This window comes from Erpetoichthys calabaricus, chromosome 6, assembly GCF_900747795.2.
Source record: "Erpetoichthys calabaricus chromosome 6, fErpCal1.3, whole genome shotgun sequence".
NCBI lineage: Eukaryota > Metazoa > Chordata > Cladistia > Polypteriformes > Polypteridae > Erpetoichthys > Erpetoichthys calabaricus.
In genome coordinates this window covers 2,613,362-2,633,576 of record NC_041399.2, presented here as the reverse complement: position 1 = coordinate 2,633,576, position 20,215 = coordinate 2,613,362, and the positions used below count along the sequence as shown (strand labels likewise).

The 20,215-nt window shown below is 43.9% G+C and overlaps 1 protein-coding gene across 1 annotated transcript in view; it reads left to right on the top strand.

The window, feature by feature from the left end:
- Positions 1 to 20,215, top strand: part of stam (signal transducing adaptor molecule (SH3 domain and ITAM motif) 1) — a 73,543-nt gene that overhangs the window by 41,236 nt on the left and 12,092 nt on the right. Inside the window, exons 7-9 of the mRNA XM_028803359.2 lie at positions 3,580 to 3,790; positions 11,791 to 11,885; positions 16,198 to 16,292. Coding sequence (XP_028659192.1) covers positions 3,580 to 3,790; positions 11,791 to 11,885; positions 16,198 to 16,292 — 401 coding nt within the window. The remainder of the gene's footprint in view (positions 1 to 3,579; positions 3,791 to 11,790; positions 11,886 to 16,197; positions 16,293 to 20,215) is intronic.

Genomic DNA, 20,215 nt, shown 5'->3' with positions numbered 1-20,215 from the left:
CATGACTGAGAGGTGAGAGGACGGTGGTCTTGTTTGAAAATAGTTGTAAGTATGACGTGACTTGAAAAGATCTCATATTAAATGTCTCCGTCTCGCAGGACTTCATTCCAAAAAGTCTCGTTGCGGGATTTTTTTATTACAATAGAGAGAGAGCGCTTTTCTCACTACTTGTAGCACTTTACACAGCGCCACTTCAATGCCCACTAATATGTAGCATCCACCTGGATGATGTGACTGCAGCCATTTCTGTGCCAGTCCACTCACCACATGTTAGCTGTTAGGTGGTGAAGGGGTGACAAGAGAGAGAGAGAGAGACAGTTAGAGATTGGGAATGATTGGGGGGCCACTATGACCATGCCGTGGAGGGCAATTTAGCAGGACATCAGGATTCACCCTACTCTTTACATAGGATGCCCAGGGATCTTTAGTGACCACAGAGACTTCGGTTTTATGTGTCATCCAAAAGATGTGCCAGTTTTTACAGCCCATTGTCCCCGTCACTGCTGTGAGGCATTGGGGTCCACATACCAACCACAGGGTAAATGCCCCCTGCTGGCCTCACCAACACCTTTTCCAGCAACAACCTAAGCTTTTTACTAGATGGTCTTCTTACCGGCCGGACTTGAACATGCTTAACGTCAGGTGGATGACCTCTCTGGAAGTGCACTTTGTGAAATGAAACGCCTTGGCACAGGAAAAAGGTTTGGGGCGGCCACCCGTATACTTGAGTAAGGCTGCTGCCAAAGTGAAGCTTGGTGGTAGAGGAGAGTACAGAACTGAATTTACTGCTGGCCTCACCAGCACCTCACCCAGCAGCAGCCCTCATTTTTCCTAAATGGTCTCTCATCCACCCAAGTACTGGCCGGGCCCAAACACGATTCACTTCAGGTGGATGACCTCTGATGAAGCGCACGTGTGAATGGCTGCTGGTAACACTGCTCATAATAAAACAAAGATTTGTGAGAACTCATTTTCACAAACACCTTTAGGGAATGATTTCAGGTTTGGGCCTCGACATGTGTGAAGTTTCGCCGATTCCAGATCTTTAGAGTTTTCGATCTTGGCTTCAGTCTGACGGCTCCTTTCAGATCTCATTTCCATGTCGATCGTTCACCTGGGGTCAGATTGGTCATGGCAGCCTGCTGTAATTTTTGGATGTCTGTGACTCGTTGTGACGACCCACCTTGCCAGCTCCCTTGTGTACCTTTGCTCAAATAGATTAGAACATTAGAACAATGTGGACGAGAACAGGCCATTCAGCCCAACAAAGCTCTCCGGTCCTAAGTCGAGTTTTGAAAGTCCCTAAAGTCTTACTGTCTACCACACTATCAAGTGTCTGTCATTCTTGGCTTGGCATTCATGACAATGGCTTCTGAACACTGTCTGGAAGTCGATAGCTTAGAGTACAATAAGACTCCTAAATCCTCATAAGGTGGACTCTCAATTTTCAGACCTCCCATTGTGTATTGAGACCTAACAAGACCTAAAGTTAATGCCATCATTAGGCTCAGCTCTTTTAATCTTTTCCTCATAACTCATCCCCTCATTCACTAGTTGTTGTTCTCTGGACCACCTCTAGTGCTGCTATGTCCTTTTTGTAGTCTGTACCCTGGACTCCAGATGAGGCCTCACCAGTGTGTTATAAAGCTTGAGCAGAACCTCCTGGGACTTGTACTGCACACATCAAGGCGCTATATAACCTGACATTCTGGTAACCTTCTGTGACAGTTTAAGGTCTCCGTGACCCCTTGAACCCTCAGACCAGACGTCAGACACCAGATAAAAGTCCAAATATTAATATTTATTATAATTATAAGTGCACAAAGCACCCTCCTCTCAACAATACTCATAAACAATAACTATAATCAATAAACAATAACCAATCCTCCACTCCCAGACGCGTTGCCACCCTTCCACGCAGCTCAGCTCAACCTCTGGGATTTCCCATCATCCTTTTATACCCCCTGACCCGGAGGTGTTCCTGTCCAACAATCCACAAGTCCTTATGACTTCCGGGTTAGGGTAAAAGTCCTTTTCCTCAACCCGGAAGCACGTCGTTTCTTCTTGTCATGTGATCATGACGCACTTCCGGGTTATAGGGTACATAAGAGTCCTTGAGCCTCCCTGCAGCATTCTCTGGTGGGCCCCACGGTGTCCAGCAGGGTTGGGAATAAAAACTCCATTGTCCATAATTCCCTGCTGGTCTTCAGGGCACTTCCATGCTACAGGGAGGGCTCCATCTAGCGGCCTGGGGGTATTGGCCGGGGTAAATGGCCGGCCATCCCTCACACCTTCTTAATGGCTTCTGAATATTCTAAATCCTTCTCATAAGGTGGACTCTCGATGTTCAGACCGCCCATTGTGTATTCAGACCTCACATTTTGACCTCCTATGTGTAATTCTTTACATTTACTGACATCAAAATGACATCATGTGAATTTCCCTTTGGGATCAATAAAGTATCTATCTATCTATCTATCTATCTATCTATCTATCTATCTATCTATCTATCTATCTATCTATCTATCTATCTATCTATCTATCTATCTATCTATCTATCTATCTATCTATCTATCTATCTATCTATCTATCTATCTAATCTAATCTAATCTAATCTAATCTAATCTAATCTAATCTAATTTCATCTGCCACAAATCTGTCCAAGCCTGTCTGCTATCCAAGTCCCTCTGTGATGATTCAATGGATTCTCGATTATCTGCTAATCCACCTCTCTTGGTATCATCTGCAGACTTCACCAGCTTGTTCTTCATATTCCTATCTATTTGGGCGGAGTGGTGGCTCTGAGGGTAAGGAGCTGCGCTGGTATCCCGAAGGTTGCCGGTTCGAGTCCCCGTCACTGCCAAAAGAGATCCTACTTTGCTGGGCCCTTGAGCAAGACCCTTAACCTGTAATTGCTCCAGGGGTACTGTACAATGGCTGACCCTGTGCTCTGACCCCAAGGGGTATGCGAAAACTAACAAATACCTAATACAAGAATTGTATAAGGCGAAATAAAGAACAGAAATCATTTATATTTATTAAAAATAGCAGCAGCCCCTGCACTGCCCCCTGCTGGTCACCACTCTTAACATCACCTAATTCTGATAAGGTTCCTCACACCATCACCCTCTGCTCCCTGTGTCTGAGCCAATTCTGCACCCACCCCCACCCTGAACTGCCACTTCTTGTAGTTTGATGCCCACCCTCTCAGGTGGCACCTCATCAAATGCTTTCTGAAAGTCCACCTCAATAATCTCATCTGCTCCTCTCTGGTCGTATTCTTTTGTTTCTCCTCCTAGAATTCCAGCCTGTTAGTAAAACACGACCTCCCTCTTCTGAGCCCACGCTGACTGTTCCTAATAACTCCTGTCCTTGCCAGGTGTTGCTCAATCTTCTCCTTAATAAAGTACGTTAATAAGTGTGCTCCTATATATAGCTCTGAATATTTCATTCTTCCTCATTAAGGATTTTTCTTTATTAACAAAGCTGACTAAGGTGGCCTCGGGCTGTGCATTAATTGAGCTGTCCTCCCTGTCTGCTTGCATGTTGACATTGCTGTGTCCTTCCTTTTCTCTCCAGCTATCGAACTGTCATTGAAAGAGCAGCAGCAGCAGCCGCCGCCGCCAGCAGCTCCACCGGTGGTGTCCTCTCTGTACCCCAACACTTCTCACCTTGTTTCAAATCACAAACCTGAGAGGCGCAAGGTGCGCGCCATTTACGACTTTGAGGCCGCCGAAGACAATGAGCTGACGTTTAAAGCTGGAGAAATTATTACGGTTCTCGACGACAGGTAAGTCGGTGCCATGCTGTGAACTTGAGGTATGAAATGAGCGTCATTGGCTGCTTTTAGGGACTGAGCTGGAGTGGTGTCTTTATATGAGGGGTGTCCATGCCATTGAGTGGTAACGGATATAACTGTGTGCCCCCTGGTGGTTAAGTCGGACCATCAACCTTAGCTGTCTTGAGCCCTTTGAATCACGTCACCTTCTAGTGTGCACAATGGCCTGAATTGAGGCTTTTTAATTCCATTTATTTTGTATTGCGCCCATCAGTAACTGCAACAAGTTCACAGGTAAATGCAATTCCAGAGTTTACAAATGACAGATTACTGAATGGATGCATCTAAAGACACATTTGCTTAAACATGCAGGAAGACAATCCTGTTCCAAACTGAGTCGAACACCTTTACGTTATCATTTGAACTGAGGCCTCTGATAGCAGAGGAGAGGAGAGCGAGAACTCCAGTCAGCACTGTCAGCATGTTGTGAACTTGAGAGTTCTGACACTTGAAAGTCGCAAGCAACGACTCAGAAGGTCCTCTGGGAGAGGGAGTTACACAAAAAGGCCAACGGAGAATCCTTAAAGTTCAAAGATTTAGTTTAGCAAAAATGCTCTGTGGCACTAAAAACAAGCTTTGAGGAGCACAGAAGGCAATGCAGTCGCCAAAGCAAACAAAGTCCCCATCAGAAATCCATGAGGCTGTACCCAGCAGGGGGCGCTAACTCCCTTGTTGGAATGAGTTCTTTTGTAATTGTGGCGTGTTACATAACCTGAATCTATATAGATATAACATTAAAAGGCGATACCCCTCATGGCGGTAAGGAATCACATAGGAGAAATAACTTTGCGTTCTTTAATGACGGCTTACACTGCATAACAGACGAAGGAAGCCATGACAAGAACCCAGTTTGGAAGTGGGGGCCCGTTGTGCCACTCTCATCACTGCATGGGAAGGATTTTCAGGATCGGATGACGTTATCTCCCATCCGTCCTTCAGCAATGTGCCAAGGCTTTATACTCTTTCGTCATGCACAGGCCCCCACTTACACCGCGTTCCAAATTATTATGCAAATTGTATTTAAGTGTCATAAAGATTAAATATTCATCCATCTATTTCCAACCCGCTGAATCCAAACACAGGGTCATGGGGGTCTGCTGGAGCCAATCCCAGCCAACACAGGGCACAAGGCAGGAACCAATCCCGGGCAGGGTGCCAACCCACCACAGGACACACACACCCACACTAGGGGCCCAGAACTATATGAAGACTCATTTTCAAACAGTATTGTTTACAGATGAGTGCTGTGCAATCCTGGATGGTTCAGATGGATGGAGTGGTGGATGGTTGGTGGATGGCCACCATGTCCCAACAAGGCTGTGACATCAGCAAGGAGGTGGCGGAGTCATGTTTTGGGCCGGAATCATGGGGAGAGAGAGCTGGTCAGCCCCTTTAGGGTCCCTAAAGGTGTGAAAATGACCTCTGAAAAGTATATGTAGTTTCTGACTGACCACTTTCTTCCAAGATACAAAAAGAAGAACCGTGCTTTCCGTAACAAAATCATCTTCATGCGTGACAATGCACCATCTCATGCTGCAAGGAATACCTCTGCATCATTGGCTGCTATCGGCATAAAAGGAGAGAAACTCCTGGTGTGGACTCCCATCCTCCCCTGACCCTAATTCTATTGAGAACCTTTGGAGCATCCTCAAGCAAAAGACCTATGAGGGTGGGAGGCAGTTTACATCCAAACAGCAGCTCTGGGAAGCTATTCTGACATCCTGCAAAGAAATTCAAGCAGAAACTCTCCAAAAACTCACAAGTTCAATGGATGCAAGAATTGTGAAGCTGCTATCAAATAAGGGGTCCTATGTTAATATGTAGCTTGACCTGTTAAGATGTTTTTGATTGAAATAGCTTTTGATTTCAGTAAATATGACCTCCTAATGCAGCAAATTCAACAAATGACCATTTTCAGTTCTTTACAGCCTATGAAATGTTTTGAAACTCTGTTGTGCGTAATAATTTGGAACAGTGCATTTTAAATTTTTTATTTTTGAAAAACATACCGTTATCATTAAGAGGTTTGTTCAGTAACATTCGAATTATACTCTAATGGTTAATGACTCAAAAATGATGCAGACTGCCACTTGCATTGACTATTTAGGAAAATCAGAGAAAAATATCATTTGCATAATAATTTGGAACGCAGTGTAGGTAAATCATGCCATTCCACACAAGGAAAAGAAGATCCAATATCTTGCTAACTCTGACAGACGAAAAATAGAGAGCACGCTTCCCCAGCTGTCTATATCTCTCTGGTCTTATGCTTTGCCCAGCAGTTCTTAAATGGTGAACCCCTGTGCTAAATCTGTGCCAACTGTGCAGGTGAGTGGAATAAGGCAGATTTATAAAATATAGAGGACAGCGACATATTAAACTTATAAACAGGCGAGCACATCACTTTTTCAGTGAGTTACTCAAGTGAGTACCATCAGATGGAGTTTGGTACGCAGTTCAACTCAAAGAGGTTTATTGGAATAACCATAAACAGTTTTGCCAAAGAAGATTTAACAGTGGGCGGCACGGTGGCGCAGTGGTAGCGCTGCTGCCTCGCAGTTAGGAGACCTGGGGTTCGCTTCCCGGGTCCACCCTGCGTGGAGTTTGCATGTTCTCCCCGTGTCTGCGTGGGTTTCCTCCCACAGTCCAAAGACATGCAGGTTAGATGGATTGGCAATTCTAAATTGGCCCTAGTGTGTGCTTGGTGTGTGTGTGTGTGTGTCCTGCGGTGGGTTGGCACCCTGCCTGGGATTGGTTCCCTGCCTTTGTGCCCTGTGTTGGCTGGGATTGGCTCCAGCAGACCCCCGTGACCCTGTGTTCGGATTCAGTGGGTTGGAAATTGGATGGATGGATGGATTTAACAGTAAGGTAAAGAATTAGATAGATAGATAGAATTTAATATCTATCTATACTAATATTAAATTCTATCTATCTAATGTTAAATTCTATCTATCTATCTATACTAATATTAAATTCTATCTATCTATCTATCTATCTATCTATCTATCTATCTATCTATCTATCTATCTATCTATCTATCTATCTATCTATCTATTATCAAGTGCCTTTAACATCTATCTATCTATCTTATATAGTGCCTTTCTTTATCTATCTATCTATCTATCTATCTATCTATCTATCTATCTATCTATCTATCTATCTATCTATCTATCTATCTATCTATCTATCTATCTATTATCAAGTGCCTTTAACATCAATCTATCTATCTTATATAGTGCCTTTCTTTATCTATCTATCTATCTATCTATCTATCTATCTATCTATCTATCTATCTATCTATCTATCTATCTATCTATCTATATCTAATATTAGTATAAATAGATCGAATTTAATATTAGTAGATAGATAGATAGATAGATAGATAGATAGATAGATAGATAGATAGATAGATAGATAGATAGATAGATAGATAGATAGATAGAATTTAATATCTATCTATACTAATATTAAATTCTATCTATCTAATGTTAAATTCTATCTATCTATCTATACTAATATTAAATTCTATCTATCTATCTATCTATCTATCTATCTATCTATCTATCTATCTATCTATCTATCTATCTATCTATCTATCTATCTATCTATCTATCTATCTATTATCAAGTGCCTTTAACATCTATCTATCTATCTTATATAGTGCCTTTCTTTATCTATCTATCTATCTATCTATCTATCTATCTATCTATCTATCTATCTATCTATCTATCTATCTATCTATCTATCTATCTATCTATCTATCTATCTATCTATTATCAAGTGCCTTTAACATCTATCTATCTATCTTATATAGTGCCTTTCTCTATCTATCTATCTATCTATCTATCTATCTATCTATCTATCTATCTATCTATCTATCTATCTATCTATCTGATAGATAGATAGATAGATAGATAGATAGATAGATAGATAGATAGATAGATAGATAGATAGATAGATAGATAGATAGATAGATAGATACTTTATTAAATTAGGGTAAAAAATAAATAGAGATACAACAACAATGCTTTAATAATAAGATAAAAATATAGCAGCAGCTTAAAAGAGGTAAGAATCAGAAATACCTGATGACTCTATACAGAGTAAGGTGAGGTTTTAATAAGTGCAACCTTCCTCACTGTCCTCCTCGCTGTCTACCTCACAGTCCTCTACTTCAGCTTCCTTCCTGCATGGTAGATGATGAGGCTACAGACACATCTCCCTCTTCTTGGTTAAGCCTCCGCTTAGCTCTCTCCATCCGCAGGTCAAATGTCTCTGTGGTCTTCTGTGACTGGTGGATGGATGTGCATTAGGACCATAAGGCGAGCATGTGACAGACGAGATCTGTGCTTGTTTTTTATTATGTTAAGATTTGAGAATCCCCTCTCACAGGCTGCACTGCTCAAATGTTGGAGTAAAGATCTGGATTGCTTGTTTTTATTACCTGGACCAAGTCATACGCAGAGGATGCTGCCAAGCGTTTCCCTGTTTGCTTTAAGCGCATCCATTCTGTGATAGTTGTGTCTTTGTCAAGACTCGGCGTGGCTTCATAATTCTGAAGAATGGTACAAACTGTTGTGTTGCCAAAACGATGTAAATCTTGTATTTCCTGAGGCCAAGTTGAAGGATCAAATACTAAGAAATGAGGACATAACTTCAGCCAATTCATATCTGATTCCAAACTCCTCAATTAACCCTTGAGTAAGTTTATCTTGTCCCTGTCAGCATCAGCATTAGAAACAGTATATGCAGTACATAGAATGTTGCAATCAGCTGATTTTCCGCAGTTTTCTAGTGTGTGTGTGGAATGTGCACAAGGGAGTCTCCTACTGCAGCTGCGGGTTGCTGTAGTTTCAGAACAATGCCGCTGTATATACCAACGTCACGGTCTGTGAACACGGCGACCAACTTTCTCTTCCAGTTGTCCAAGCCTGCTTCCTGGATCTGTTACAGCCTGCACAGATCGGTCAGCACCCAGTTCGATTAGGTCAAGGAACTCCGTGATAAACTGCTCGATGTTGGACGCAGACACAATGAAAACGATCTCCTGCTCGGTTTTAATGATGTCTTCCGATCCATCAAAGATCAGTCCCCAAAATTCAGTAGACTCCAACTTTGCTTTCAACTCCGTGCTGATAGTGTGTGCGATGGTCTGCATTATCCATGTGGCCGCCTCACGTGAATGACACGCAGTTCTGACATTTACTCCTAGGCGCTCCAGTAAAGGAATATCTTCAGCATAGGAAGATAGGGGACGAGCGTGTTTAGCTTTATGAAAGGCAAGGAGAAAAATATTGTTCTCCATCTAGCTAGAGGGCGAGTGGAAATGTCTTCCTGACTAGCGTATTTATTAGAAATAGCTTGTACTCCATTCATGTGCTCCTTGCTCTTTTCATGTTTGTCAAATAACGGATGACTGAAATTCTTTGAGCCTGTGTAAAAGGCACTTGTTTTATCTGCGCTATGTGGATGCGAGCGGCACACCTTACACCACAATTCAGTGCGCTCATCATTAGCTTCAAGCCACGGCACAACTTGGAGCCACTTTTCAGACAAAACTCTTTTTCTGCTCTGGCTCGGCTTGTTGTTTCTTTGCAGGTGGTGAAACGCCACAGTAGCTGCTTATTAATGTCTGTTGTTTTTTAGACATATTGGCAGCACAAGATAATCAAAACCAAAAAGAAAACAACGTATATTAGCAACAGGAGGTGTCGATGCCCTCTCTGACCGTCAGGTACGTACCGGCGCCGTAGGGACACAGATGACGTTACAAATTTACAATTTTTGTCGCACATGCGTACCAGTTATGTGCACCCCTGCTTATACACTTATTACAGAGGCCAAGTCACAAAAACAGAGTCACCAACTCCTTGAGTGAATTCTCAATGAACTGCAGGGGACTGTGTTGCTCTCCTCACCTTTATAGGGCAGTCCCTTTATGGTGATTGGCAGGTGACCCCCCACCTCTTGGGGGGGGTTGGCACCCACCCACAAAACAAGCAGAACATCTTTTTGGGTTTCATTGGATTCCAGAGTTGTGATAACTCCTTGTGATAACTCCTTGTTGGGCTGTCAGTCTGTTCAGATGTTTCATTTGCTCTGAGCCAGCAGGTGGCACTGGTGTGCAAAATTGTAGCAATTGAGGGGGAAAAAAAAACCCCAGAGACACACAAGGTCTAGAATTGAGTTCCAAAGTAGTCTGTCTTGTCCATATTACAGGTGCTGGTCATAAAATTAGAATATCATGACAAAGTTGATTTATTTCAGTAATTCTATTCAAAAAGTGAAACTTGTATATTAGATTCATTCATTACACACAGACTGATGTATTTCAAATGTTTATTTCTTTTAATGTTGATGATTATAACTGACAACTAATAACGTTCATAAAAGAACTGCCACATCAATGAAGCAAAGTTTGCAAAGCTTGTATTTTTACCTGAAAGATGCGACTCAGTTTTTCTGCAGTTATGTCCTCGTCCCGGAGTGTCACTCTTTTACTGTATGTAATGATCCATCCTCTACTGATGCCATGTAGTGTAACTTCAAGGTTGTCGGTCAATGTGTTGTGAGGAGGAGGACTGTTCGTACGTGGCATCAAAAATCGCGCAGAAGAAGAAGTACCTCCGGTTTCAGACAATGAAAATGCGTCTGTTTTGTTGTTTTTGAGCTATTACACTTTCATTATTTGAATCACAAATAAATTGAGAAACGTATGTGTAATTTTAATCACTGCTATTTGCTACCACAGAATTAAAAATACCTTATTTTCCATCATTTTATTCTTTAATCAAAAATCAAAATCTGAAAATTCCTTTCATTTTCGTTTTTTCGTTTTTGCTTCTAAAATGAAATTTCAAATACCAAAAAGTACACGGACCCAAACTCCATTCTGCTGATGTTCGTGGCTGCCGGACACAAAATGCCGTCGAGATTTTCTTCATGGACATTTTGATTTTGCCTGCTGTTGCTCAGCTTATGTCCCAAGAACTTTTTTTAATCTCTTATTCTCATGAGGTTATTTTTTTCCAGCAAGCGCTCCAAACAACATGTGGTAAGTCACACATCAAAACAAATGATCACTTCTGGGTAGCCAATTCCTTCAATCGGCTGACAAACTGTAGTGTGCCTTTGATAGTTTTGGAAATCCGAAACTGTGCTGAAAACTTGTGGGGCAGTCCCATGATGCATCACCCCATATGATTCATAGTTGTGTGACCGGATATTCCATTTGTGACAAAGTCCGGCCACTGCACTAGTGTGACACGGTGGTTATGCTCGAGTGCTGCAGTCACTGTTGGCCAGGGACCTGCGTGTATCACAAAAAATAGATCAAGCGTTGGGGTGCCCTGGCAGATTGGAAAAAACAATCTTTTTAGATCTGAGTCTTCATTCATCTGACTTGGGAGGACAGGAAGAGGCGGGTTCAAGGGGAGGAAACCAGAAGTGACATCATCGGCGTTGCAACTGTCAATCATTGCTTCTGCAGAGGGAGGAAGAGAGAAAAGGCATTAAGCAACAGCACCAACCTCTGGTTGGGAATGAAATTACATTTATATGAGCCTTGAAGCTGATGTGTGTGACAATAGTAATAAAAGGACGTTCATCCTGCATGTAATGAACATCTGATAATCGTCCACCATAAATGTTTAGCCCACAGACAGTGCCGTCTTTACCCAATGATTGCACATCTTTGCTTTGCACGGTCAGAGCTCCTCTTAGGTGTCCTTTACCCGGGGTGCTATCCCAGTTCTCTCTTATATTTTACGTGGAAGATTTAAAGACGACCTTTAGTTGGATGGAGATGACTGGCACAGTCCAGAGATACCAGCAGCTGTTGAGGATTTGTGGGTGCAGGTGTGGAGTAGAAATGGCCGGCTATGAGAGCTGTTCAGATGTAGAAAGTCTCTTATTTCATGTAAGACTAACATTTCGTTTTAAATTCTTTTCAGTGACCTTAACTGGTGGAAGGGGGAGACCTACCAAGGAATCGGCCTTTTTCCATCTAATTTTGTCACCGCAGACCTGACTGCTGAGCCTGAAGTAGGTGAGTGTCCTAAGGCTGCTGGCACACTACATGACTTTACGGGTGCCTTTAGGTCGTAGCCTTGACTTGCATGACCTTTAGTGAGTCGTGGGCAGCCGCAGCATGCCATGCATGAATGCTAGTTGTGGGCAGTGGATTCAGGAACCATTCAGACGTCTTCCGTTTTTGCACATTTTGCTGTGGTGCCAGGCGGCACTGTGGTGCGGTGTGCTGCCTTGCAGTAAGGAGACCAGGGTTTGTGTCCCCCGGGTCCTCCCTGTGTGGCGTTTTGCATGTTCTCCCCTTGTCTATGTGGGTTTCCTCCCACCATCCACAGACATGTCGGTTAGGTGAATTGGTGGCTCTAAATTGTCGCCTGTGTGTATGTTTGCCCTACGATAGACAGGCACCAGCATCTGTTCCTGCCTTGTGCCCTGTGCTACCTGGGATGGGCTCCAGCACCCCCTGCAATGTTAGTCTGGGTTAAGTGGGTTAGAAAACGAAAAAAGAATGAATGTTGTGTTGCAGCCTTGTGTTTAAATCCTTTAAATAATAATAATAATTCTTTGCATGTATATAGTGCTTTTCTCACTACTCAAAGCGCTCAGCAATTGCAGGTTAAAGCCCTTCCTTGCTCAAGGGCCCAACAGAGCAGAGTCCCTTTTGGCATTTACGGGATTCGAACCGGCAACCTTCCGATTATCAGTGCAGATCCCTAGCCTCAGAGCCACCACCTCTGCCGCCACACCATATCCTCATACAGCACTCAATACCCCAGAATGACAAGAGCGAAGACGGGATTTTAGAAATGTCTGCACATCTATTAAAAATTAAAAAAACTTGAAGCATCACATAGCCACAAGTATCGAGACCCTTCACTCAGCCTGGGGTCTTCTTGGGTTTAACGCCACAAGCTTTGCACACCTGGGATTTGGCATTCTTCTCTGCAGATCCTCTCAAGCTCTGTCGGGTGGGATGGAGACCACCAGTGGACGGTTATTTTCAAGTCACTCCATCCAGAGATGTTTGAGTGGGTTCAGGTCTGGGCTCTGGCTGAGCCACTCGAGGACATTCCCGGAGTTGTCCCTAAGCCACTCTGGTGTTGTCTTTGTTTTAAATAATGAATACATTTTATTTATATAGCGCCTTTCCCATGCTCAAGGCGCTTCACAGAGCCTCATAAATAACAGCAGGTACAGTACATCTGACATTGGATGCAAATGTTTCGTGAACAGAACACTAAAACAGATAGACACAGGATATACAAAGGCATTAAATAGAATAAAGACAATAAACCCAATTCAAATACTAAAAGAGTGCCTAGCAAATAATAAATATCATTTGTGATAAAACACACACACACTCTCATATTCTCCTGACCATCTGGACAGAGAGGAAGACTGAAAGAGGAGGCAGATTGTCAGGTTGACTTAGATGCCTTCCTGAACAGACAAGTTTTTTCAGTTGTTTGTGAGTCAGCTGATCTCATTAATTCCAAAGTCAAGGCGCTATAAAGCTGAAGGCCCTGCTGTCACCCATAGAATGTAGATTAGTGTGGGGCACAAGAAGATGGCCAGAATCAGAGGACCTTAGTGGGCACACAGGAGCAGAGTGATGGAGAAGGTCACTGTTGTAGTCCGCTGTGAGGCCATTTAAAGCTTTGCAGGTCAGGAATAGAATTTGATATTCAATCCTGTAAGACACAGGGAGCCAGTGGAGGCGAAGCAGGATGGCTGTGATGTGCTCGCTGCTGCTGCTGGTTCGTGTCACGACTCTTGCAGCCGAGTTTTGAATCAACTTGAGCTGTGATATAAAATTTGAAGGGGTACCTGCCGGCAGCGAGTTACAATAATCGATGCAGGACATGATTAAAGCAGGGACAAGTTTCTCAGCATTAGAAAAGGAGAGGAACGTCACTCTCCCCCATCCCCTCGGCCTGCAGCCATTCTCTTGGATTCACACAAATAAATTGGTACTGCAAGCAAACTCTGATACTTAGCGCAATGAGAGAAGTCGCAAAATCAACGGGAGTGTTCAAGCAAATTCTAGAAAAAAAACGATCTAAATCTGTTAAGTAGTCCTCTCGTGAAAAGTGGACAGACAGACAGAGAAACATTTTTGATTATATATATATATAGAGACTAGGGGGTTTCGCCCCCTGCTCACTTTGCTCTCCAACCTCCCTGCCACTTCATGTCTCTGCCGCTCACGTATGTGGATTTCACTTTCACCAAACAACAAATCTTTTCATTCTCGCGGATACGCCTCTTCATTGAGACGAAACACTATTTTTCACCTGATGGTAACACGAATTAGCTGATCTAGAAGTCTCCGACTTAAAGTTTAAATCCGAACAATATCTTCTGTCATATCACCTGTGTCCATATATTTGATCTCTTTTTGCTTTTACCTTTCATCAAGATCGCATTGAATTTTGATTCCGTGTTTGGACTTTCATCGTGACAACGCAACGTCTTAACTGCCCGTGAGTGAATATCGTTTCTTTCTCTCTACACTAACTGTGTCTGACAATAACATCCACATAAATGAGAAATGATTGTGCGCAGGACTTTTCCAAATTTTTCTGCATAAAGTCTTGTCTCGCGGGGCTTGAAATTTTCTCTCGCAGGGCTTGAAATTTTCTCTCGCGTATGTGGATTTCACTTTCACCAAATAACAAATCTTTTATTTCTCGCGGATACGCCTCTTCATTAGGAAGAAACACGACTTTTCCCTGATGACAACACGAATTAGACGATCTACAAGTCTCCGACTTAAAGTTTAAATCTGAACAATATATTCAATCTCTTTTCGCTGTTCCGTTATTTCACCGAGTAATAATTTCCATTTGTTAGCACTCACATGTTCTTTACTATCATTTTTTTGAGACTTTCGAATTTTGGTACATCCATTATCTCTAATCTGCTGTGCATGTGTACCACGACAACGTTTTTGAATTTTATACAACGTTCTACTTTGTCATCTACTCTCTTGGCACAAAGTCTTGTCTCACGAGACGTGAAAGTGTCTCTCTGAGAACATCACGTCTCGTCTCCTTCCTATGATTTTTTTATTATAATAGAGAGATGTAGGAGCAGGTCCATCCATCCATCCATTATCCAACCCGCTATATCCTAACTACAGGGTCACAGGGGTCTGCTGGAGCCAATCCCAGCCAACACAGGGCGCAAGGCAGGAAACAAACAAACCCTGGGCAGGGCACCAGCCCACCGCAGGGCACACACACACCAAGCACACACCAAGGACAGTTTAGGATCACCAATGCACCTAACCTGCATGTCTTTGGACTGTGGGAGGAAACCCACGCAGACACAGGGAGAACATGCAAACTCCATGCAGGGAGGACCTGGGAAGTGAATCCGGGTCTCCTAACAGCGCTACCCACTGCGCCACCGTGCCGCCCCTGTAGGAGTAGGTGGAGGACAGAATTGCACCCAACTGGTGTTATAAAGAGAGCCTGCATGGCAAAATAGGGAAAGAAGGAATGGAGGGTTAATGAGAGAGAAAGAGAAAGAGGCAGGATCGAGGAGGAGCCCGTGCAAGTTTAATAGAAGCAGGCAGCCAGGATGACGGTCCTGATTATTTATTTATTTGAAGATGTTGTGCACGGCACTTTGGACACTTTGGCACTTCAACAATTTGTACCAACCCCTTGCTGACTGTTTGTGCCCTCATTTACGCGGCTCAACCTCATCGAGGATTCCAGGTTCAGGAGGCTTCTGGTTCGTACCGTTCACAGTCCTGTGCTTGCATTGGGTGGGTTTTTGGGGGTCGACTATGCCATTTCTGTCATTTTTTTTTGTGTTCAGAATTGTTAATGGTTTCATGTTTTTGTTTGCTTTGTCCTTCTGGGGTATTGAGTGCTGCTTGATTTTTGGCACAAGGCTGGAATACAACAAAATGTGAAAGTGAAGGCGTCTGAATGCTTTCTGATTCCACTGTAGTGTGCCGTCCCCAGAGGTCTGTGGAATCAGATGCATTTGTCTTTAGCCGTGTGAGTGAGAGTGGACAGCCAGTACACGTACTCATCCAGAAATGCAATGCAGACCACGTCAGTCCAAGGCAAGAAGGAAAGCAGATGTTTGCAGAAGAGTAACTTGTATGTGCGACAGCTCGTGTCTGTTGTACAACAGCAGAATAGACAAAGGAAAAAGGCGACCAGAGACGGCATCTGAAACCTGTGAAGAGTTTATGGAGCTGCAAGATCTGTCAGGCAGCGTGATAACTGGCTGTGAAAATGTCTTGCAGATGTTTTAGTGAATTGTTCAGCATGGATGTGGATGATGTTTATCTTCTTCCATTCTCTTTTCAGTTAAGACTGAGAGGAAGACCGTCCAGTTCAGTGACGAGGTCCAAGTTGAAACGCTGGAGCCTGAGCCTGAAGCAGAGCCGGTTTACATCGATGAGGTAAGCGTCCGGCTTGTCACAGTGATTCCTGGAGAATTTCAGTTAGTGTTACACGTCAACAGCTGAAGTGTGAAACGAGTGTTTGAGGAAACAAGGCAGGGCGGCCTACTGGTTCAAGCGTGGGACTGCTGACGTCTAGGCTGCGACTTCAATCCCACCTCTGACTGTGCCAAGTGTCGCATGGATAGTCCTGAGTAGGAAAAGGCCAAACGAGTTAGTTAAGCCAGCCACCCCACCAGGGTGACACTTTAGTTTTTCATTTTAATTTTTAATAAATTTGTAAAGGTTTCTAAAATCCCAATCGAATCCTCATTCTGGGGTATGGAGTGTTGCTTGATGAGAGAAAAAAATCAATTTAAACAATTCTAACATAAGTCTGCAACAGAACCAGATGTGGGAAACGTGACAGGGGTCCAAAGACTTTCCTCAATTGATTGAATTTCACATCTTCACGGCTTGTTCTTTTGACTTTGCGACTTCTCCTGATTTCCCTCTTTATTTTAAAGCTGCTGCCACCACCCGGCGCAGGCTTCTTTTTAAGAACCTTTTCCTAATAAGAATTTTAAGAAACAGAAAATGGCAAATTAAAAATGGCAATTCAAAAAAAATACCCAAAGCCAAATGCAGAATCCAAAGAGCAGTAACCATAAATAAATAAAGGAAGTCTGAAATTTTTCCTGTCGAAGTTATTTCTTCACAAATGTGGTATTCATGCATTTGCCCGGCAAAACTGTTCCAGCGTTTTCAATCAATTTAAAAAATTTTTTAGCGCTTTACAATGGAGGCCATGGGGCGCAGAGCACCACTGGAAAAATCAAAGCCTGAAATTCACCAAACGCGTCCTCTTCGAGCTTCAATCAATAAAAACAGGCCTTCAGTGTTTGTGACACAGACTTACGACAACTAAAAGGATCTGGAAATTATTATTTTTAGGCGTTGTAACACTAGAGGGCACCGTCACTCCTTGAACCCAGGGGTCACCAACTCCAGTCCTGGAGGACCACTGTGGCTGCAGGTTTTCATTCTAACGATAGATAGATAGATAGATAGATAGATAGATAGATAGATAGATAGATAGATAGATAGATAGATAGATAGATAGATAGATAGATAGATAGATAGATAGATAGATAGATAGATAGATAGATAGATAGATAGATACTTTATTAATTCCCATACTCCAGCAGCAGCATACTGATAATAACAATATTAAATTAAAGAGTGATAACAATGCAGGTATACAGACAGACAATAACTTTATATAATGTTAACGTTTACCTCCCCGGGTGGAATTGAAGAGTCACATAGTGTGGAGGAGGAACGATCTCCTCAGTCTGTCAGTGGAGCAGGATGGTGACAGCAGTCTGTTGCTGAAGCTGCTCTTCTGTCTGGAGATGATCCAGTTCAGTGGATGCAGTGGATTCTCCATGATTGACAGGAGTCTGCTCAGCACCCGTCGCTCTGCCACAGATGTCAAACTGTCCAGCTCCATGCCAACAATAGAGCCTGCCTTCCTCACCAGTTTGTCCAGGCGTGAGGCGTCTTTCTTCTTAATGCTGCCTCCCCAGCACACCACCACATAGATGAGGGTGCTCACTACAGCCGTCTGGTAGAACATCTGCAGCATCTTATTGCAGGTGTTGAAGGACGCCAGCCTTTTAAGGAAGTATAGTCAGCTCTGTCCTCTCTTGCACAGACCATCAGTATTGGCAGTTCAGTCTAATTTATCATCCAGCTGCACTCCCAGGTATTTATAAGTCTGCACCCTCTGCACACAGTCACCTCTGACGATCACGGGGTCCATGAGGGGCCTGGTCCTCCTAAAATCCACCACCAGCTCCTTGGTTTTGCTGGTGTTCAGGTGTAAGTGGTTTGAGTTGCACCATTTAACAAAGTCCTTGATTAGATCCCTATACTCCTCCTCCTGCCCACTCCTGATGCAGCCCACGATAGCAGTGTCGTCAGAGAACTTTTGCACGTGGCAGGACTCCAAGTTGTATTGGAAGTCTGATGTATATAGGCTGAACAGGACCGGAGAAAGTACAGTCCCCTGCGGCGCTTCTGTGCTGCTGACCACAATGTCAGACCTTCAGTCCCCGAGACGCACATACTGAGGTCTGTCTGTAAGATAGTCCACGATCCATGCCACCAGGTATGAATCTACTCCCATCTCTGTCAGCTTGTTCCTAAGGAGCAGAGGTTGGATGGTGTTGAAGGCGCTAGAGAAGTCCAGAAACATAATTCTTACAGCACCATTGCCTCTGTCCAAGTGGAAGAGGAATCGGTGTAGCATGTAGATGATGGCATCCTCCGCTGCCACCTTCTCCTGGTATGCAAACTGCAGAGAATGAAGGGTGTGGCGGACCTGTGGCCTCAGGTGGTGAAGCAGCAGCTGCTCCATGGTCTTCATCACATGTGACGTCAGAGCGACAGGCCAGAAGTTATTCAGCTCACTAGGACATGATACCTTTGGGACTGGAGTGATGCAAGATGTTTTCCAAAGCCTCGGGACTCTCTCCTGTTCCAGGCTCAGGTTGAAGATGCGCTGTAGAGGACTCCCCAGCTCCAACACACAGGCCTTCAGCAGTCGTGGCGATACTCCATCTGGACCCACTGCTTTGCTGGCACGAAGTCTCCTCAGCTCTTTGCTTACCTGGGCTGTGGTAATTGTGGGTGGGGGTAAACTCTCACCTATGCTGGTATCAGCAAAAGGATGGGTGGAGGGTGCAGTCCTCTGAGGTGAGAGTGGGTTAGGGTGGTCAAACCTGTTAAAGAAGTTGTTCATCTGGTTTGCTCCACGTCTCTCTCGATGATGGCACCCCGCTTTGAGCTGCAGCCAGTGATGATGTTCACCCCATCCCACACTTCCTTCATGTTGTTATTCTGCAACTTCTGCTCCAGCTTTCTCCTGTACTGCTCCTTTGCCGCCCTGAGCTGGACTCGGAGTTCCTTCTGCACACGCTTGAGCTCATGCTGATCACCGCCTTTAAAAGCCCTTTTCTTCTGGTTCAAAAGGCCCTTGATGTCACTTGTAATCCATGGCTTGTTGTTAGCATAACAGCGTACAGTTCTTACTGGAACTACAATGTCCATACAGAAGTTGATGTAGTCAGTAGTGCAGTCAACAACCTCCTCAATGTTCTCACTATGTGATCCCTGCAGGATATCCCAGTCTGTAGTTCCAGTCTCTCAGAGCCTGCTCTGCCACAGCGGACCACTTCCTGAATGATGTGGTTGTAGGTAGGACTCTCACTCTTGGTTTGTAGTGAGGCTGAAGCAGAACCAGGTTATGATCTGCTTTCCTAAGCGCAGGCAGTGGGGTGGCACTGTATGCATCTTTAATGTTTCCATACACTAGGTCAATAATCTTATTTCCCCAGGTGTTACAGTCCACATACTGGGAGAAGGCAGGTAATGTTTTGTCCAGCGTCACATGGTTGAAGTCTCCAGCGATTAGCACAAGTGCCTCAGGGTGCTGCGTTTGTACTTTAGCAACAGCAGAATGGATGATGTCACTCGCTGTCTCCACGTCCGCCCGAGGAGGGATGTAAACGATGACAACAATAACATGTCCAAACTCTCTGGGCAAGTAATAGGGACGCAGACTTACGGCCAACAGTTCGATGTCCCTGCAGCAAGTGGAGATTTTGACATTAACATGCCCAGAGTTACACCATCCTGTATTGACATAGAGTGTGAGTCCTCCTCCTTTGTGCTTTCTGCAGGTGTTTGCGTCTCTGTCCGCTCTAACTGTGCTAAACCCGGGTAGCTCCACGTTAGCATCTGGGATGTTAGTCATTAGCCACGTTTCACAAAAACACAACAAACTGCATTCTCTGAAGGTCCTGACATTTCAGTTCGTCGCTCTTATTTGAGATTGAGTTCACATTTCCCAGGATCACAGAAGACATCGAAGGCTTGTA